General features: G+C 42.6%; 1 protein-coding gene and 1 long non-coding RNA gene across 2 annotated transcripts; one reads left to right on the top strand and one right to left on the bottom strand.

The window, feature by feature from the left end:
• The first annotated feature begins 1647 nt into the window (after positions 1-1647).
• Positions 1648-18132, top strand: s1pr2 (sphingosine-1-phosphate receptor 2). Its single transcript, XM_046043177.1, has 2 exons — positions 1648-2078; positions 14970-18132. The coding sequence occupies exon 2, from the start codon at positions 15102-15104 to the stop codon at positions 16215-16217; it is 1116 nt and encodes a 371-aa protein (XP_045899133.1). The 5' UTR covers positions 1648-2078; positions 14970-15101; the 3' UTR covers positions 16218-18132.
• On the bottom strand, positions 17452-20578 carry LOC123967151. The gene is made up of 3 exons (XR_006824200.1): positions 20499-20578; positions 19770-19899; positions 17452-18708 (listed from the first exon to the last, which is right to left on the bottom strand). It is a non-coding gene; the product is annotated as an uncharacterized LOC123967151 (long non-coding RNA).
• Between the last annotated feature and the right edge of the window lie 1535 nt (positions 20579-22113).

Genomic DNA, 22113 nt, shown 5'->3' with positions numbered 1-22113 from the left:
GGGGGGGGGGGGGGTGTACAGGAGGTTGCTAATAACAGCTGCCAGATGTGCAGAGTCCCCTGAGCCCGTGCACATTCTCACAGACAATGGAATGCTTGTGAGGAGCCCCAACAGGAAGTGAGGTCAGGGCTCTTGACCCCTCCCCTAAAAGCTCAGTGAGAGACAGAGCAGTGGAGCAGCTCCTCAAAGCATCATAAACCCACTGACGGTGAGAAGTCAGTCCATAAAACCTGTCTACTAAACATCTATTACTCGCTGAACATCCAACTTGCCAGCACTTTAGCTGAGAGCAAAGAAAGTGAACAACAAAAGCTTTGAAGATTCACCGTTAAACCGTTAAAGTTGTCTTCATCTCCTGAGATTGCAGGTTAGAAGATGTCGGCAATTTACACACAAGGATTGCAAAGTTTCTTTTTCACAAGTAGTTCTTCTTTTTTTTTCTTGAGTGATGCTTTCCACACACCAGCTGCTGCTGTGGGGGGAGCAGGAATGAGTGCGGTGAGAGTATTGCACAATCTTGATCCTTTCTCCTAGAGTAAAGCATCAGCAGACACGACATGAGTCAAAGTGCTGGGTAGAGACCAGACGCATCAAGACTCATTTGGGAACTGCTGGTGTGTTTCTACTGCGGGATGTTTCCTTCACACCTATAGATGAGCAGTGAGGTGCTGTCCCTCTGTAATCTGATGTCATTCAGCCATGTAGGAGTATATGTGTGAGTCTTAAGATGAACCACACACTTCCTAGTCTGTTGTCTTTTTAAAAGAAAAGAGTATCTTTAATTTAAGCTCTGAATCATCACACTCATTTATGTCTTTAAGTCTTTCATTTTCCATTTGCATATTTTCTCTCATGCAGTAAGTCAATTTCTGAAAAATAACAACATGAACTTCAGAAACCTTGATGGTGCACCTTCAATTCCTAGAACAAATCACAGAAGCAAGGGTGCTCCTAGGTGTTTTGTAAGAAAACTAATAAACAACATTACGCAGCTCCTTCTTCTTATCAGACACATGACATCATAGTCACTTGGGATGACTTTGGCTTTCAGTGTAATGACTGTGAAGACATTATTACCTCCTCTGGGGTTGGATGGAGGCCCTTTCAGCACCTGCCCCGCTGTATGTCTGGGCACAGCCCTGATGACTAACAAGCCCTGACTTACCTTCACCTCACCCTCCTTATTATACCTATGGGGAGGGATAAATGTGAAATTACTTAACAGAAACAACAAACAAAACTGTGTAGTTTTGAAAAATATGCCACAGAAGTAGGAGCAGGTCAAATGCTAATGTTTATTTATCATGCTCCTCTAACACAAATGAAATAATTTCATTACAAGGCCATTGAGCTGCAGCTGACCACTGCTCTAAAGGGAAACTGAGCCATGATGAGCTGAAAAGTGTGGACTGTGGTTCATGCTGGGATCTGCTAGCGGGGAGGAAGTGAAGAGGTGGAACATCTGGACTTCATTTGTGTGGATAAGGTCCAGAAATAGGCTCAAAACGTATTTTCCATATTAATTGCTGTTATATTTCGACAATGAGACTCGCGACTCTTTATGGGCTTAGGCTATATGACGTTTCCATACAATCGGTCTCTTATGTGAGTGGGTGTGTGTTTGTGTGTGCACGCGTGTGAGTGTGTGTTTGACCGCGTATTTCGTGCACGCCTCCCTGACGCTCCACAGCCCCGTGGAGCTGTTGTTCCCAGTGAGCAGGAGGACAATAAGGCGGACTGTTGGATTAGAGCGACAAAAGAGAAAGTGCGATCTCGATTTTTTGAAACAAGCCTTTTTTGGCTTTCACCGCTTCTCGTTATTTTGAAATCGTCTCGCTTTCGTGTTTCCGCGGCAGCGCACAGCCCGGTATGGATTTACCAAATGACTAGACTGGACATGCCGTCTAGTCCTCCACCAAAGTTTTGATTGTCATCGTTGCCGCTCGACCACGGAGCAGAGGAAAGCGCTGAACTTTGACGCAGCATTAGTGGACACTGGTGACCACATGTGAGGACATCTGGAGACAGATATTTGTCGGGAGCGTCTTTTCGCTGCTCTCAACTGGATCTCTCATGGGGTGAGTAAAGGCAACTTCTCAAAACAGTGACAATGTGCATGTGCTGCAGCAACCTAACAAAAGGATCTGATGTGTCTCTCGCACTACTGTAAAATGCTGTACACTTAAAAATTTCCGGGGCCTTAAAAGAAAAAAAGAATTCGCTCGTAAAGTCCATTTCTCATTATATCAACGATCAGCGCGTTAAAATTTTGCCTAAACTGAAAGTCTCTTTAAATCTCGATATGTGATCTGGACTCACATATAGGCCATGACAGCAGAATGACACAATTAAGCAACACGTCGCATTTGCACTTTTACACAGAAACAGTTTGTAGCCACACTGAATGGTTATTTTGATTTCGTGTGACAGCTCAGTTTGTTAACCACAGTAGGCCTATGTGTTTTAATGGATAATAACATTGTGTAGTGTTAAATATTAACAGACAGGGCTGCAGCTGTCGATCATACAGGGGGAATGGGGTGTCAATGCAGTGCCCTGCATCTATAGTCAAGCAGTCTCCATTGCTGCTGTTGGAGGCTGAGATGAGCTGCGTGCACCCAAGGCGCGTCCTCGCAGGGGCCTTTACACACACATTCACACACACAACTCCTTCGAGCCGTTGCACAGCCTGCTGTGCACCCCCACCGATGTTGTTGAGGCTTGTTCATCCGTCACACTCTAAAGAAGGCATTGTAGTCAAAGGATGTATTAATAAGACAAAAGCCCCCATTATCCCCATGTACCGGAGTTAATCTCATGGGGTTGGAGATGTGCTCCAAAGAGGAAGGCAGCACAGAGTTTTAACAAGCTACAGTGGGCTATATTGTTGTCAGATTTTGAATGAGCAAAATATAAATAACATAGGCCACATTTGTATTTTAGACAAGTGCATTGCATTGTATATTGGAATGACATTTGAAGTCATTTTGGACTTTCAGTCTGTGCTGTCTTTTGTAGGCCTTGTAATTACATTTCCTTATCACAACTCTAAGGCTGTACTGACCAAACAGCATGCTGTTTCCTTGTGTACAAAGACTGCAGAGAGGGATACATAGGTGTCAGCAGTCCAGTCATGAGGCCTCCTGTTGTGAGAGAATCCTAAAATCACCATGAGATAAGATGATAAGGTGGAGGAACTAATGTTTATTGCCCAGATAAAAGCCCCAATCCATCATCCCCTATCCTGTGGTTGGTCTGGTTAAGTCTGCACAGTGTTGAGCTCATTAGCAGGCTGTCTGAAACTGCAAAATCTTGTGGTTACAGGGCGAGAAACTCAACTCTCTAAAGTGCACTGATGTTACAAGCACTATTGAATTTAGACTGGCATCTTACTGTGATACGTCAGGGGCAACAGGGAAAGAGGAAGCACGCTTAGCAGCATTAGAAGAGGACTATCAAGTGTTGAAGGCCCTGTCAGCAGCTTGGTTTGTTTGTGGAGTGCACAGCCCACTTATAGACTCAGGTGCTTCTCCCAACATGCCTTGGACCGGCTGGAGACAGGGCATGATACAGTCGGCCAGCCGTCTGTATTCGCCCCATGTTACCACATGGCTCATTGCACCAGAACAACACCCGCCACTCCACCAGGCTAGACCACTGCCAGTCTTCTTCACACACCATCCTTGGCCTAAGCGAGAGTAACCCCAGGGTGCTGTGAACAGCGTCAACTTATTGGCCAGACACTCAACAGCTCCAGGCGCACGCAGCCATTCACAGTCATGGAGCACACATGGTATTAGTCGTACCGGTCTATTATAGAGGAGCTTTAAAATGTTTTATGTTAGAGCACAGGCTGGCTCAGTCCAGCAGCCAATGACATCATGAGCTGACCCAGCTCACTCAGTGGCCCTGTTTTCCCCTACAAGATTACTGCTGTAATCAGACCCTTCTCATTGGGGACTGCCAGGGATAGCGTGAGAAATGAAGACAAATAGATGAGTTGAATAAATAAATAGACGTATAAGAGCATGGACGGATAAATAAATTAATGGTAATTCAGCGGTGGGAACTGGATTTGCGGGACTTTTTTTTTAATGGAACAGGTCACTAGGGGGTTGAAGGCAGGGATGGTTTGAGGGTGGGTGGTGCCGATCCCTGAAGCATGCTCAGGTTTCAGCTTGGGCCTGAGAGCGGTACGCTATAGGAAGCAGCGAGAAGGCTTTTCCTTAGGGAGACTGACTTTTCTTTTGTTGTCTGCACTCACAGCTTCATTCAGCCAGATTGGGGACTAACAACACTGAAAGATCATAGGAGGGACCTGCCAGGGGCACCCTGGCTTTTATCTGGTTAAATGAAACCAGTCAGTGGTCAATACATAACTTTCATGTGTTTGCACATTGCTTTTGTGCTTTTTCTTTGTGATACTGATATTGTTCTGCGAACAGCCATCTGAGTTCTACAGGCTCAGAGTTGTAGCTGGTACTCCCCTTTGCCTGAAAAACACTTTCCTTGGGTGTGGCAGCTGGAGCAAAATAAACGCCTTCTGTTCGCAAGTTGCCAAAGCGCAAGTCACAACACACAGCTGACAGCATGGAGCTTTCTGATTCACAGCCAAGAACTGGGAGTGTCTGAGACCAGAGAAATAAATGTGGCGTCCTCTGCCTTTTACCTATTTTTTAAAACATAAAACTGATAATAGGATGTCACTAAAAACTGTTTTATTTTTGTTGGCGGGTAGAGAAATACACATGCACTTATTTGCTGTATCTGTCTGTCTCTTCAAAACAACGTTTCTGAGTTGCAAGAACATGCTGTCAGTGCTGTTCCTATTATATAAACATTTACATAAGCTGATATTTGATGAAGAAAAAAGTGGCTGTGGCTATTTTAGGAAGGTGTTTTAACCAATGAAATAATCCATTAGCTTTAAATACTCCTGTAACATTCCTGTTCCACTTGAGGGACTTAGACAAACTATAAGACCCCCCCATGAGCCGCTGATGCCTGTAGCAGCATGCCAGGATTTCCTGACACTTTGTGGGGTGGGGATATGGCTGTTCTTCTTCTGTCACATTTTAAGATTGGACCAGCTCTTGTTCCAAAAGGCTGCCAGTTGGAAATAATACTGCAAATGGTTTTTTAGAGCTCTGACTGGCCTTTTTCATTGTGCAACATTGCTCCACAGACAGGAACATCACACATCTTTCAAAGACAATGACAAGTAGATTGAATACAAGGTTTCTGCTGTGGCTTTGGATGGGATTGGCAGCCCATTCCAGCCTCTCTTTAGGTTATACAAGTGTGATTTATGAACTGGACGGGAACGACATCATACTGTCTGTTCTAGTGGCAGGGTTAATCAGTGTGGTCATGTCGTGGTTTTGGGATTTCTGGTCACTCTCAGCGCTCACTCTAGAGTAATCTTGGAGCAGGTACACGTGAAGATGTTGTGGCTTTGGAGACCTCCTCCACATTCTTCTTCTTTCTTGGAAGCCTTTGTTATCCAGTCAGCTTTGTTTGTGCAGCTGGAAAACTCAACAGGATTACTTCAACACCCCACCTCCGGAGATCCAGAAGCAAGCTGGAGAACGTTTTCTTGGATTTTGAATTGCCCCGTGCAGCCAGAGAGAGCCATTAATTTTATTTGGAACCAAAAGTTACCTTGGTCTCTCCTCCTATTGACCTCTTCCAGATTTTTTAATGACTGACAGACTTTGAAAATAAGGCAAAATAGCTACGATGGCCTGTTTTGTTAGAAAGAGCTATTAAGATTGTTTATCCTGTAAAGGCCTCAGCTTCAGTCTTTCCAGGCTTAAAGACATGATGGAATTAACCTCCAGCCAAACACAAGCCGGGTCATAACAGAGGCCAGACTGCTCCATTGCAATGGACAGATTGAGATTTAAACTAATATGACAACTGCTCAAACGTGTCCATTACAGATGACAAATGTCTAGGTCAAGTAGCTGTTGTCTTGTACCATCTGATATGCAACACCACAGCAATGCTCGCTTCCTGACCTGTTTGTTATTTTTTCAAAATATCTCTTGGCAAGGAACTCTGCTGAAACCTTGCATAAGCCTCTGTAAAGTTGCATAAAAAGCCACGTTGTTTACTGTGGGGCCTTTTCTTTTAAAGATGTTTTACTCGCGCCAAGAATTAAAACAGACATAGTATCCCTCTAAAAAGTTAAATACCCTTGGGTCTCTTTCCATGCACACATTCACTGGTCTTTAAATCCAGGTTGTAACTGTGCTGGCCCTGCACAAATATATTTTTTTCAGTTTAAGATGCAGATGTCCTTAAGCCAGAGAGGCCAGCTGATGTTGACATTAAGAATTTTTCAAGAAATAAATTTGATCTTCAAAGCAAGAAATTCTTAAATTGTATAAAATACTGAGGAAAAATTGGGGATGTGTGGACACAACAATGTTCCCTCTCCAGGCAACCATGGTTTTCTCCAACAACACTGCTGTGTTTAATGGATCTGTGTTTGCCAAAGGAGTCTGGAGTTGTTTTCCTATGCTGGACTTTGAGAGGATGGAGGGCCTCCATAAATTCATCATCTTATCAGTGGGTACTATTAGGATGCAGCTTTATGCCCCTTGGTGTTGGCCTGTAGATGTTATCATTTTCCACTGTGCGTCGCCAGTGCCATCCCTCTTCTCCTCCGCTGTGTCTTTGATTTTTTTGCGTCAGTCACAGCAACCCCTCCGCACTATCAACACACACAGTTGCATGGATATACTGTGTGTGTTGTCATGTCTTGTGTTCTTTGGCACGCCATGCAACAAATAATACCGATATCTCTCACGGCAACCTCACAGTTTTCCAAAGAAGCAACAGAACATGAGAAGGGGTGGAGTTCAAGGTTTAGCAACGGAGTAGAATAGGAGCAGGGAGCCAGGACAAAAGAGACCTAAAAGAGGGTCCAAAGCAATTCATTAGGGGATACCGTTTTGTAAAGACACGGACACAGGAAGGTGTGAGAGGGGCAGAGTGGCTGAAACTTCAATCAGGTTTTCAGAACTTAGGTTTCTAATGCAAGTCAGCCAGACCTCATCTTACTTCTTACTAGTGCGCAGCCAGAGCACGTGTCCTGCGTCTGTATTAAAGACGGCATGTGGTTAACACTACCGCACCTATACACATGTAAACCAGACAAATTGAACGCCAAGCATTTATGTGTGATTTACCGCTGTTCCATGTAAAGCTTGAATTCTGAGAACAGTTTATTACTTTTTCTTGTTGAACAAATTTTGGATCACGTGTTTCTACATGCACGCTGTAGAAATACATAAATGCATCTAAGGGTTAATGATAAGGATAAAAAAATATTTTAACATCAGTAAAGCCACATGGAACATCACACACCTTTTCACACTTTTCGCACTGACAAGAGGGTTTAGGACACAAATATGCAGTTCTGGGAAAGTAGTTTCTTGGGGCAGAGCTCCAGAGAATACTGACTCGAGAGCTGATTGCACAGTATGTGCTGTAATGAAGTCTTTAATAGGGGACTATAAGAAGACGTCTGCCCCAGATGTGTGCTAAATAAATCCTTCTTGATGTGCATTTAATCACCTCTTTGTGGCCTTGTCTTTTGATCTCTGTGGTGAAGTTTAAAATATACTAGGGGAGGAGGGGGGGTTTGAGTGAGGATGGTGTGGCTCTGCAAATCAGGGAGCAACATGAAGGGGAAATATGCTAAATAGAGCAATATAAAAACATGAATAATTTGGATGCCAATGACTTAAGTTGACAGGAATGGTCCGAGGGTGAAGGTATTACAGTAATTGCCTCTCAGGCGCCAACTTTGGAGATCCCCCACCCCCAATGGGGCAGACCCCCCCCCCAGTCTGCCGGTCATGCGGGTTATGGCTCCTGAGGCTGTGTGATGCCCTTCTTTACACAGCTCTTTGTCTCTAGCTCTTCTCACTGCCACTCTAAGAGCCACAGCGCATGAACAGCTGCCACAAATAAAGCATTGCTAAGTTGATTAACTGACTGGAGAGGAACAGAAAACAAGACGGTTCACTGTGAAACACGCAGAAAAAAAAACACTTTTTTGTTCCTGACTGAACTGTGTCAACAGACTGGACCCCACAGGCTGTACCCAAACTGTCAAACTGTTTGACGAGCGAAAGGGTAATCCCTAATTATATGATGAAACCTCATGTATTGGGGACACCCACTCTCCTAATGTCTAGCAGCTTATATATGGTTGCATGACTGTGTTAGTCTAATAACAGACAAAGAGAAAGGGAGCTTTTGGAGCTAAAGTTAAACCTGTGAAAAAACAAGAGGGAACCGTTTATTCTGTCAGTAAAAAGGAACTCATTTGGTGCCATGGTGCAGGTATCATGACACTGATGAAAAGCAATAAGCTTCTGTATTTTTATTTTAGTCACAAAAAAGGATGTGATTTGTGTTTGTCTGTTTGGCAAGTTACAGACATTTCTTTGCCAATTTTTTCCTGTTAGATTTGTTCCCCAGTTGAGTTCCTCTCCAAGCTACAAACCGTCAGATATAGCAGGCGCCCCATCTCATATCTCTGTTTTGCCTCTCAAACGTGCAAGTTACAGCAGAGCACTGAAACAGGCTCTCTTCTTTCTTGGTTGCACTTCCTCTTAAAACCCCTTTTTTTCATTCGTCTGGTGATTTCATGAGTCGCTGGTCTTTCAAAACAACAGATCCTGACGACGTCTTTGCCTGTATTTCACTCCTCCATCCTCGGCCCACGCTTTTGTCTCTTGAGTAAAAGGCTGCAGTGTGTGAAATCACTGCCAGAATGTATCAACTCAGGATTTTACTACTTCGATTTCCAGTGTTTAGGAAATGTCAGTAAACATCTGTAAACATATCTAGTCAAACAGATAAAAAGAACAAAAGTGCTTCAATATTGACTGGTGATGAAAACTTTGAAATCTGCTTGTTGTGGCATTTAGTGTTCTGAATTTCTAGTAGTAGGTTGAGGTCTTGAAGTGAATGCATTTCTGCTTTGAGTAAGAGAACTGCTACTTTGTACCACAGTAGGAAGTTGAGGTTGCTACTGCTTTAGTGCTTAGATTGACCTCAAACATTTATGTTTTTGAATGTTGTCTTCACATCATGTGTGAATTTTCATCATCACTGTTTTGGGCATGAGATTTATGCAGCGTACCGTGTCACAGAGATAAAAGCAATGGCTTAAGATAAGATAAGCTCAGGCAGCTGCGGGTTTATTCTGACCTTGTAGAAGAGACGCTCCTGTGTGTGCCTATTTAGTATGTTGCTGTAAGCAAGGTCACATGAGGGTCATTTGAAGGACTAGGACCCAGTTCAGTCATGTCATAGCAACAACATGTTTCCAGTTACAGCGATGCTGGAAACATTAATGCTTTTTCCTGGAAACTGACTGTACAATCAATAGTGTTGCTGTGCTGATGTGAAAAGATTTCACACACAGACACATGGGGCTTAGTGATAGATAGAGCGGCAGAGACGCTGCAGCCAGCTGCCAGCAGACACAGTCCATCCCTGTGTTTTCCGTAGTAAAAAGGCCTGCCTTAACAGCCCCATGTGTGCAGCGGCATGTGTTGGCTTAGAGGAGCACTGAGCTGTCGGTGTGAAGTCAAGGATGTGTATAGCGTGTCATCGGTGATCTAACTGAAGAAACGGAAAAGTGCATAGAACTGTGAACTAGAACTGTGGGTGTTCTTTAAACATGCATCTTTCGGTTTAGTCATTTCCTTAGAACTGGAGCTGATGTGGTAGCAGGGGTGAAACTATAGTGGTAATAGATAGTGTGTGTTCTCTTGTCTGGTTGACAAGTCAACACTTGACTGGGGAAATGTTCTGACTACATTGCTGTGCTTTGCACATGGATTTTTTTTCTTAACAGCCACAGCTCTTCTACTGTACATTTACACCTTTTGGTTTTCTTCAGCTGAAATACCCCAAAAGACACCTGGGGTCAGATCATTTTCGGTGCCTTCCACAGCTGCTCACTGAAATACTTATATTCTATTATTGTGCTATTACATATATTTCTTCCTCATCTGAGTGTTGTTCATTATGATTGCAGCCCCCACAGGTCAGTTAGAAGATGTTGGTGCAGACTGACTCTATCTTAAGTTATAGCAAAGCACTCTCAGTTATACACTGATGCCAACATTAACTGCCATGAACAGGAAAGAACAAATCACAGATGCTTTCTGTGTTTCCATGATGGATTGTAGCTATTCTTAAAATTGAGAAGAGATTAAATCTATTCAAAAAGAAAGGCTGGGTGTCTCGTAGAGGGCGCAGGCAGTGAGTTAATCTTCTGAATATGGAAAATGGACATGATTAAAGTTTTCATATTATAGTCTTAACAAAGAGGACCTTCTATTATAGTCTCATGCTACTGACTTTTTTAAGAGCAGATTCTGTGAAGAAACACTTGGCTATGGCTATAAAGTGGCTGGATTGGTGCGATGTGAGCAGCAGATGGAGAAAGATGTGTTACAGGATGTTTCAGACCACAAACTGCTCAACAGCAAAATGTGTTGAGTGATTATTCTAGGTAAACAAACAGTAACATTTGAATGCAAACAAGATAAGCTGCAAATGTAAACTGTCCAAACACAAGGTTAGTGACTGCTGTTATCTAGTTCAAAATGTTCGTGGGAGATTGTACGTGTGAGTGTTTGTGTGCGGAAACGCGGGCATGCATGCTGTGTGAAGGGTTAGCTCTGTTTTTGTTTAAAGTGCTTTCCCCCAGAGAAAGTGGAACCAGGTTTAAGTAGAGTGTGACAGGTAGCAGGAGGTGTAATGGGGCGGCGTTGCCTTGGTTTTTGGTGAGCAAACGCTCTGCTAATTGGGGCTTATCAGGTGTTTCTGAGAAAAACACCTGAGGCTTTTGTGGAGCCGTCAGTCCCACAATGGAGAGGGGAACTCTGTCCCTTGTTAGGACTAGGAGAAAACAAGTGTCTGCTTTCAGCAGCAACAGTCACTGCCTTTTGAATCATTTTTGGATGTTCAAAAATCTAGGCTGTTCAGCTTTTTGAAACTGTGGTTCCATGGTCGATAGAAGTTTGTTGTCATCTGTATGTGTGGTTGAGAAAAATAGGCTTAGCTGTGAAAATCTTAAATCTTCTTTGGTGGCTTGTGTGAACATGCACCACAATAGCATCTCTGCATCCTTTCTCAAATGATGAGAAACAGGTACAGTTTGGGCTCACAAGCTTTCTGATAGGAAATCCTGTCTCAGGTGTCTGTCTCTTGTTTGAATTCACGTTGGCGTTCGTTTCTATCCTCCTGTCTGCAGTTGTTTCTTTTATCCCCTTTTATAACCCTGTCTGAGCCTCGCTGTAAAATACAGACAGGATACCATGTTATTTGTCTTCCGGTAAACTCTCTACACCTTCACCTACATCACAGAACATTAAACATTTTCCATCAGCTCTGTTCTCATGAAAAAGGTTTACAATTAAAAAGTAAATGTATTTCCAACATCTATAAATGTATGTTTATGCATTACTTTGGATGCGAGTGAATTTAAAGTTTACTTAGGTCTGATGACTTATGCAACCTAAATTTACATAAATGATAGTAGTTACATTGAAATATATCTTTAATGCATATGTAAGTCGCTTTGGATAAAAGTGTCAGATAAATAAAAATAAAAAAATTTGAAAAGTGCATTAATTGCAAAAGTGTATACAGTTGAATCAATTGGAAGTGTATGCGGGTAATAGTACAGAGCATCTGATGCACAAGAAATATTTAAACACCACTTTTGAGGAGTGGTCTAACAATGTTTTTCTGCCTATGGTTGCATAGTAAAAAATCAATATTAAAAAAAAGATTTTTACATATATTATTCAAACCAAATTATTAATCAGTTCATAAAAATAGGTATACATGTAGTATTCTATGCACACTTTAAAAGTAATATTAATATTTTAAATACTTTTCTTTAGTATGTTTTTTCAGGTTTGGGCTGCTGTTGCTATCCCATTGTGTTACTTAGGAAAGGAGTCATTAGTCGACGTGGCATGACAACATTTGTGTTTTGACTATTGTGGAAGTATGACAGTGATGTCTGGGTCGAACACAGGGCACCACTTTGATGACTGGTGGTGGTGGGGGGGGGTGTTACACAGCAGGAAGTCTGCACTCTTGTTGACCAATCACAGTGGAAATATCTGAATGGCACACGGCAGGTAGGGGCAGGGCTGAGACGAAACCGTGCTGTAGGCAAACCAGCCCGTCAGGTTTCCCACACAAAGTGAAATCTCTTGATGATGGACGCCAAGGACAGGAGGTGACAGGAGGACCTTGGGTTGTCGGCACAACGCATAAGAGAACTGTACTGGGGAAACCGGGCAGAGCTGAGAGAAAAACCAAGATGAAGCAAACGATTAGTCGATTTAATTTCAACTGTTAAACAGCTACTATTTCCAACGTGCCCATTTGACATGACATGCTGTAAAGCACCTGTACTGAAAAGTGCTTTACAAATAAAGTTATTATTATTATTATTATTTTCATTATCGATTAATCATTTAGAGTCATTTTTTTGATAATAAATGTCCAAATTCTCTTATTCTAGCCTCTCAAATGTAAATATTTGTTCGATTTTAGTCCTTTATAACAGTAAACTGAATATATTTGAGTTGTGGCAAAACAAGGCATTTGAGGACGTCTCCTTGGCTTTGGGAAACAGCGATCAACATTTTTCACAGTTTTCCGACATTTTATGGACCAAATTACTAATTGATTGATTAATGGAGAAAATGAGCAACAGATTAATCAATGATTGCAGCCCTAGAAGCAAAGAAAAAACAGTGCGTACTGTGGAGATACACAGCTGGTCTATATCGGCTGACTTTTCCATTAATAAAATCATTATAGGCTGCAATAATGTAACCCAATGTAATTACGCTTGTGCAGCTGGCACACGTGCTCAGCCTCAAGCCTGTGTCTATTCATGGGGCTAAAAGGGAGGAGGGGTTGTCCTGATACAGCGGTTCTGATAAGAGAGTCTCAACTCTAAATACATTTCTGCTATGATACAGTAGCAGCAGCCAAATCGAAATGCTCTGTCCCATTAGTAAGGCTGAAGGGCAATGCTCTCCACACTGAAGGAGACTATTGTTCTTTGTTCCTGCTTGAGGAAGCAGTGTGCTGGTTATTACTGGCAACCAATAGCGTCTGTGTGGCGAACCTGCTTGTATGCAGGTCATTTTTTTGCTACAGTAGTCTGTCTGTCACAATTGGCTCTGTGTGTGTGTGTGTGTGTGTGTGTGTGTGTGTGTGTGTGTGATGATAAATTTCTGTGCATGTGCAGAAGGCAAAGTTCTGTGCAGTGCAACACATCACATAGATGAATTTGTGTATATGGACGTCAGAGTGATGTTTCAGATTCCTGCCTTTGTGTCCAGATGCCGTTCCACATGCATGCTCTCTGTCTGCTTTGTCTCGCTCCATCTTTCAGTCTTTCGGCTTTTGAGTCAAAGCCCAGCTGAACAGAGAAGAGGTTCAGCCCTGGGTTTCCAGTTAAGAGCTGCTGCAGGCAGTTGCGAAAGACAAGCAGTGGAGGCATCGGTGTTCAATTACCTCTGGAGCTGGCCTGCAGAGGGATCCTGTTACTTTTGACAGGTTTAAGACACTAGCTCCACCTCTAATTAGATTTCCAGAACCTCCAACTTGCCTTTGTTTGCAGCCCTGTAGCTGCAGCCCATTATATTTCATTTTCATTTGTTTATAGGTTTCTCCTTGAGATGTTTTTTTTTTCCTGAGTAATTTGAATCCACATTAGTGGTTCACTTGGATTTTGTTAATTGGTTTGGTCGCGTTATTATAAAACTTTCGCCTTATTGGTTGACGATTTTCTGCATTAGTTTCACACTAGTAAGCTTGTTATGTATTCTGTCATTGGATACATCAGACAATAACATGATATGCTCATAAAGCACCATAAGTCATAATGTTGTTGTGTGCTTGCAGTGATTATTATGACCAGGCCTCAATATCAACACACAATGTGGAAACTTTTTAATGTATTGAATACTTAATTGCAATATGTCATATGCAAATTGTTTATGCTTTTGATGCCCCACAATCAAGTCTTAACAAAGCCTTTTCTTATAAAAGAAAAGCCCCCCCCGTTCCTCTATGGTATCTATTAGTGTTTGTGAACTGGTTGGATGGGGCGGGTCTGGATGAAGAAGTCTAGCTGATCCACAAGCTATGCTGTGGATCTAAGTTTCAAGAGGTAGCTCAGTGGAGTGGAATGGTTCGCTCCCCACAACAATGCTGTGTGTTGACAGCCGAGTGCTCGGACAGGGTTAGTGGAATGTCCCCTTCAGACTGCGAAGCACAGGCCCTTTGTTAAAGCACCAGCTCTCACAGAGTACTTATTCTTCTACCTGAAGATGATCTCTGCCTACACAGGTTCACCATCCAGAAAAGGGAAAATCTTTTTTTATGATGACATACAACTCCCTCGTGAGCCATTGTATTATTACTTTCCATTCCTTTTAAAGTGCAACAAGCTGCAACTGTTGCCTGTGTGCGTATTCAGCTTGGGATGTAACAAGTGGACATAGTGAGTGCAATGTGTTCACTCACTATATGGCTCATCATTTCTGTCTTGTGATTGTTTGTCTTGTAAATGTAAATGCCAACTCTTCATTTTGAATCTGTACATCCGTTAGATGATCACATTTGATAAGAGTTTGAAGCTCTGGTCTATTGCTGTTCCTCCCCTTTTTGACTTTTACAACTTCAGAGTCTTCAAGTGAATTTAAGAAAATGTTTTGTTTCCACTGTACAGACCAAGAAACAGGTTGTTGCCTGAATGCTTTGTTTTGCTAGGGGACTCTGGCGTGTGCATTGCTTTGCTAAAAATATATGTTTGGTTTGTCACAGTGTATTTCAGAAGTGCAACAAAATTTCCCTTGTCAGTAACCCAGACCATCTCTTCCTTTCTGTGTCTGCAGGTGACCCACATAGAGCTCCATAGACGTGACTGTGGGACAGGCAGTCTCCCTCTCAGCCTGGATCCTCTTCCTGTCCTTTCCATAGAGGCAATGATTATCAGCTGAGACACTCTTCACAACTCCACTGTGTGAATGAATCTTTGCCGTAAAGCCGCTGTGCTCTGCCACCCTGTCACCATGAAGAGCAAGTATTCCCAGTACTACAATCGGAGTCTGATCCACTCCTACTATGCTGTCGCTAAGAACATGACCCCCCAGGAGCTGGCTAAACATATTGAGAGTAAAAAACAGCTCACTTCCCTCAACATCGCCATCGTGGTCCTCTGCACCATCATCATCCTGGAGAATCTGCTGGTCCTAATTGCTGTCTGCCGCAACAAGAAGTTCCACTCTGCTATGTTTTTCTTCATCGGCAACCTGGCATTCTCTGACCTGCTGGCAGGCTCGGCCTATATAGCCAACATTTTTCTCTCAGGGTCAAGGACCTTTGAGCTGGTGCCTGTGCAGTGGTTCATCCGAGAGGGCACTGCTTTTATCGCTCTGGCGGCTTCAGTTTTCAGCTTGCTGGCGATAGCTATAGAGCGCTATAGTGCTATCACCAAGGTCAAGGTGTACGGCTCCACCAAAACATGCCGCATGTTCCTTTTGATAGGAGCTTGTTGGGTCACCTCCATCCTGCTCGGTGGACTTCCCATCATCGGCTGGAACTGCATCAATAACCTTCCTGAATGCTCAGCCGTTTTGCCGCTCTACTCAAAGATATACATCCTCTTTGTTGTCACCATTTTCAGCGTCATACTACTCTCTATTGTCATCCTCTATGTGAGGATTTATTTGATTGTACGCTCCAGCCACCAGGAGGCGACCAACTTACCGGCCTATGCCCTTTTGAAAACAGTCACCATTGTTCTGGGGGTCTTCATCATGTGCTGGCTGCCTGCTTTTACTATCCTCATCCTAGATTCATCCTGCGGGATACAATTCTGCCCTATTCTCTCCAAAGCAGACATCTTTTTTGGCTTTGCCACTCTGAACTCGGCGCTTAACCCAGTGATCTACACGCTGCGCAGCAAGGACATGAGAAGAGAGTTTCTGCGTGTGTTGTGCTGCTGGGGGGTGCTACAAAGCGGACGACCCTCAGACCGTTGTCTTGTCCCTCTAAAGAGCTCCAGCTCTCTGGAACACTGCACCAACAAACATGAACACCAGACCACACCCATCATGCAAGATTGTACCACCTGTGTCTGATTTGGTGCACACACACCAGAGTGCGTTTGAGTATGCGTGCATGTATGTGAGTGTGAGCGAGAGAAAGCACGTGTAATGTGTGATCAAGTCGAGAGGCTGTGATGAGACGGAGAGATGTTAAAAAAAGAAGCAAGCATAGCCTGGACTGTTGAGACGCCTTCTAAAATGCATAACACAATCAAAATTGTGTGATTTCACAATCAACATTCAATCATTTCACCCATGCAGCAGGAGTGAAAACACAATGTTACAAGAGGGAAACAATTTCGTAGGTGAGAACTTTTAAAAATGTGAAAAAAGCTTTTTCATGGGTACTTTCATTAATTAGTATGGAGATGCAAACCATTTTCATGTATATGCCTGTCATATTGTTTTTGTTTTTAAAACATGTAAACATGTATTAAAAGCCAAAAATAGAAACATAACTTGCATGATATAGTTATGGTGAGGCCTGCATCAGTGCAAAGCTTGCAAAGGTGCACTTTTGATTACTTCAGAGATTGTTGTCCTTTATGAGGATAAACCACATTACTCTCTTTTACTGATGTATGTATACATTAGGCCTACAGATTCATCACTCATTCTTTACAGAGCTGGAGGCGTGGAGTGATCAGCTTCACTCAGCACTGCACTCCACAGAAGCCAAATTACCACGAGTGCTCCATCAACAAAACCAGGGCTATATTTTCCCTATATAACTTTGCTTAAACCACTTGATTAACTACAACAAAATTACATAATCTGCATACATTTAATGCATGAAATTCTAACTTATTTGTAAGCGCTGATGTGTATGATATATTCCAGCTGCAGCTTGATTCACTAACACCCCTTCCCTCATTTGTTCACATAATCTGTCCCTCTTGCTTTTACTGTTGTTTTTTGTATCTTATATCAGTTTCTGTTGAGGAAGGCCTAATCAGAAAGCACATTTTCTGAAGTGGGGTGGCACTGATGAATAATACTCAATGACAGCTGTTCAGCAGCTTTGACTAAAGGGACTGATGCCCTGACAGTGTTGTAGCAAAATAGCAGCAATGTGCTGTCTCTGTTTGTGCCTTCCTCTTGGGGAATTAGGCTGAATGTATGTATGAAGTGTTTGGGGCAGGCGCTCCATTGTTGACAGTATTATTGATTATCATTTAAATTTACCAAGTCATTGACGAGCAGAGAGTTGGATGAACAAGTTAGGTCACTCTCACTGTGAAGTCTTAAATAGCACAATGAACAAGAATTTGTAGTGAACATCATGGTTTAATTAGCTAGCCATATGCCTTGTACAACTAAAGATGTAAACAAGTCTCAGCTTTCCAAAGACCCCTTGCAAAATAGGAGAAGATCCGGTTTGAAGCGGAAAAGAGGGGATCTGCCCTCCTGGGAGGTCAGCTTCATCCTCGTTTTCTGACATCCTACAACACGCAACTTCCTTCAGCCATAGGAAGTCTTGTTTTTTTAATTGTCCGGTTCCTGTTGTTCAGGGTTAGACTAACCTTATTCCTGTACACACATCTAAAAGTCTTTTCTCCGTCAGTGTTTTAATATTGAGTTTTATATTTAGATGACCAAGTAGAAATGGTGAAAAGCACTTTGGCAGCTTCAGTGATGTTTGCTTTCCCCCAGTTTTTTCAGATGGAGATATGTTTTAATCTGTGTACCTATCACTTCATTGTATTGCCTGATTTAAAAAAAAATGATAAATACATGAATAACTATGTATGTTTGTAAGTATGTATGTATGTATGTATCTTTGTACAGTATGTATGATTTGTGTTATATGAAATGTCTCGTGTGCAATAGCCTTTTGTGTCCAGTAGCACGCTGCCTGTGTTAAATCGGTACAATCTGAAACACTAATGTAGGTACATAAACATTTTGTTAATTCCCTTTTTATAAAATAAATGAAATACTGAAAGAATGCCATTTGTGTTCAAGGTTATTTTTGAGCTGTAAACAAATGTAATTGCAGCTGTAGCTTATGTGCAGGTCACAAGATGCCTTCCTATAGTGCTCACATCTGAAGAGTATGTGAGAAGCAGCATTTAATCAAAACATGCTCCGACAAGGTCAGAAAAATACTAGCTTCGACATGAAAGCCCAAAATTGTGCATGCAAATGTTGCTCTGCTCGCTTACCTCATAAAATTGTTCAATTGCTTGAAGGCTAAAACATGACAGGCCTACAATGGAAAGCCGGGCAGAGGGCAGGGAGGATGAAAAGGGGTGTGGTGAAGAAGAATGTGTATTTGAAAGATAGTTTGTCTGAGAGACACATAAAGAAAAGTCCCCCGAGAGGTTTTTGGGTAAGGGGGAGACATGGGGTGAAGGGAGAGGCTGACTTGTAGTGGCCTTGGGAGAGTTAGGCCTGTTTCCTGTCAGACGTCCAGGATTCCTGGGTGGGAACATTGGCTGAATCAGCCCCTGGAGGCTGCGCTGCTGGGAAGTCTGCCAAGTCTTTCCAGTGCCCTGCAGGATATGACATCAGACTCAGAAACCTGTAGGTGAAGTTGTATACACAAAAATATTAAAGTCAGCACACAAGACCAATGTGGGTTTGTCCCTGCAAAATAGAACAGTTTGGTATAAGTTACAATTTATACTAAAAACTAAACATGGAACAACACACATAAATCATATTCATAAGATTATGTTGATGTAGTCTACATGCACAACTCACTAAACTGCCTCTTTATGGAAAATTGCTCATGTGAGGAAACATGACAGTAAATGTGGCCAGGTTGGATTTGCATGTACAATATGATAGAGAGAAGATTCACACAATGTGACTCCAATTTTCAGTGACATAGTGCCACCTTGTGTTAAAATAGGCATATAGCTAGCCATGTTTGAAGGATGATTTCTCTATATTCTTTTTACCTGTCTGCCTACCAAATAAAATCATACGTTGCTTAAATTTTATCCATGTCTACATATAAAAAGGGAGAGACAAAGCGAGCCCCAGCCATCATCAGAATCATAAACATACATATCAGTAACACAGGAGGGTGAGTCATCTATACACGGATGTACTGGGACTGAAGTTTAGCCCGTGACTTTGAGACGGAGAGGCCTTTAATGCGAGCGACTATTTGGGGGCGGGCATAAATATTATTATCAGTTATTTTAATATGTATTAGTGTTTTTGTTGTGTACAGTGATTCAGATTATGCTGAAGACTTTCAAGAAACTTCCGGATGACATGTGCCTCTTCAGTTTGTATAAGCAAGGCAGCTCTGCACTGAACAAGACAAGGTCAGGCAAGCCTGAGTCAGTCAGAGGGCTAAAATACTTAAATATACTCAAAAGTACAATACATTCCCATAAAATACAGCAGTGTGTATGATGTGTGTGCATAAAAATCAAATCCCTCATCTTTATCTCTGAGTAGGCCTATCCCTGGCTCAGCTTCCCCTGTGCTGGACCCTCTGCTTTTACTGATTGTACAGTTACATATGCACAAGAAGAAGATCAGTAATAAATATGACAATAATCCATTCTCCAATTCTAAAAACACACTGCCCCTGTACCTGTCACTGTTTTGTCTGGTTCCATTTACCTTCTCCTCCTGCTGCTTCTCTTCCCTGTCCCCCTCCTTCTCCTCCTTCTGCTCCTCCTGTCCCTTCTCTCCCTCCTCATCAACATGACTGGGGTCATTATCACCCTGTCCCTGTGCATCACCTCCACAGCTAATATACATAAATACATACAGAGATTCCTCGGTCAATTTGGCACATTTAGCTGCCTCTTGCCAACATTTATTCTCCTTAATTCCTATTGTTTCAGTATCACACATTCCTTTTCCCTCTTTCACTCTCTTCTCCACATTTGCCGTCTCTGTTGAACCTAGCACACAACTCAGCGCTGACTTCAGCCCCGACGAAACGTTTGGAGATCAAACTCGCTCCAAATGGAAAGCAAACTTCTTTGATCGGCCCTGTTGAGCCAATCAGATTTCAGCAAAAACGAAGATCGGTCCAAGTTGGGAGGGGCCGCTCGTACACCCCCTCCATATTGAAAGAATTGGTTTGACCCAGTCAGCGTTCCCTGCGACCGGCGCGGTGGCGGATCATAAAGTAAAACAGACACTGAAAAATAAAAACTCTTGACCCCTGGCCAGTTCGGCCTGAAATGGACCGGCTGTTCGGGATTACTCCCGAACGCAACAATGGCCAGTCCGTCCCTGCATCTACAGTTTACCCAGCACAACTACTCTATTACATTACAATCACAGTGTCATCCATTCAATATCAATTCAGTGTGTTCACTCAAAAGTACAGATACATACCATCTCAAATGAATTAATGCATTTCTAATATTGCTTATTAGAAAACAACGTTAAAATTGCTTCCGCTTGGTCAGTTGTCTACAACATCTGCCAAACAGTATGGGTAGGTCGAGTTACTTGTTTATTTTAAAGAAAATAATATTTTGAAAAATACAACCACTTGGCGACCATATTTGTGTTTTATAGAAGTGTTCTTATACGAAAATGTGTTTCGCATTCAAACGATGCATTCAGCAGGGAAATGTTACGCCATACAGTAAAAGAGTTTTACCCACACATCACTGTAGTGGTACAGTCCACAACACCCGGGTTTCCGCGCGAAAAGACGGCCCGCGCGCCCGAATTGCTTATAGCTTCCATTGCCTGAAACAGCGAACGACAGGCAGTCGCGCTGTAGTTACGGACGGCAGGTCTAACCATTGTTTTTACGGATTTTAAAGCATTTTAATCTCTTTTGTCTTACACGTTTAGCTAGCTGCTCACCATGCCATCCAGGACTTCCCTGTCTTTGCCGGAGGATGTCATGAAACGGTAACGTTGAGGCAATGTTAATAACGTGAACGCGAATGCTAATAATGTCCTCACGATTAGCAAGCATGCAGCTTGTTGTCTTAGTCCAAACGCCACAATAACTGTAAACCCCGTATGACTAGCTGCTCTGACCCTTCTCTTGACTTCATCTGGTTGTCGTGAGCGGGAGACATATTGCACTAGCAGCTGCAGCTAACGTTAGCTTGTTGCCACAACACATACGGCGTTAACGTTAGCCTCCTGTTAACGTCAGTTAGCATCTGTAGCCTGTCAATTGATAGAGCAGCGTGTGGGATTTGGCGCCACTAAGGAAAGTTTTGCTTTCAGTGGTTCTGCTAGCTCGCCGTCACACTGGGTTTATTGCTACAACCGTGGCAGCAAATGTGCTCTACTAGATGATTTGCGCTCTGTCGCACATTACTAACTTACCGTAGCGTTGTTTTGACATGTTCGTTGTTTTGACATGTTCGTTGTTTTGACATGTTCGTTGTTTTGACATGTTCGTTGTTCACATAGGCTGCAGGTGCTGGATGAAGATGGAGTTTCTGACGAGGTAAGTTCTGTGTCCAACGTTAACGTTACTTGCTGCACTTGAAGGTAGCCTGCAAGTACTCAAGTGATACTTCAGCTGCTCAATAATTACTGAGTACTGTTAATCAACTGTTACTACTGAATGTTAAGTTTGGGTCTCCAAAGACCACTGAATATGATTGTAGGTTCACGATATACTGTCACCTGCAAGGGAAACTCCACCTTCAATTGCATTTCAATTATCTAGAATCCGTTATATTGTCTAGTTCAGTTATAGTGTAATATTTTGAATTTGTCTCCAAACATTTAAAAGTAAAGCGATGAACTGTACAGATAGTGCCATTTAGGCAAGTTCTGGGCTGCTCCTTGGATGTCCTGCATGTTATATTTAATATCTCAAACACTATCACTACCCAAAGTGTCATGAACACATCTGAGTCTTGATGATGTCATCATTGAAGGCATCAAGACTGTCATATTGTATAGTAGTATTTTTCATTGTGAAGTGTGTGTTGGGGGGGGGGGGGGGGGGGGTGGATTCTCAACTAAATTA

This window comes from Micropterus dolomieu, unplaced genomic scaffold (assembly GCF_021292245.1).
Source record: "Micropterus dolomieu isolate WLL.071019.BEF.003 ecotype Adirondacks unplaced genomic scaffold, ASM2129224v1 scaffold_81, whole genome shotgun sequence".
NCBI lineage: Eukaryota > Metazoa > Chordata > Actinopteri > Centrarchiformes > Centrarchidae > Micropterus > Micropterus dolomieu.
The sequence above is the reverse complement of the archived record's forward strand: the minus strand, read 5'-3'. Positions and strand labels throughout refer to the sequence as shown.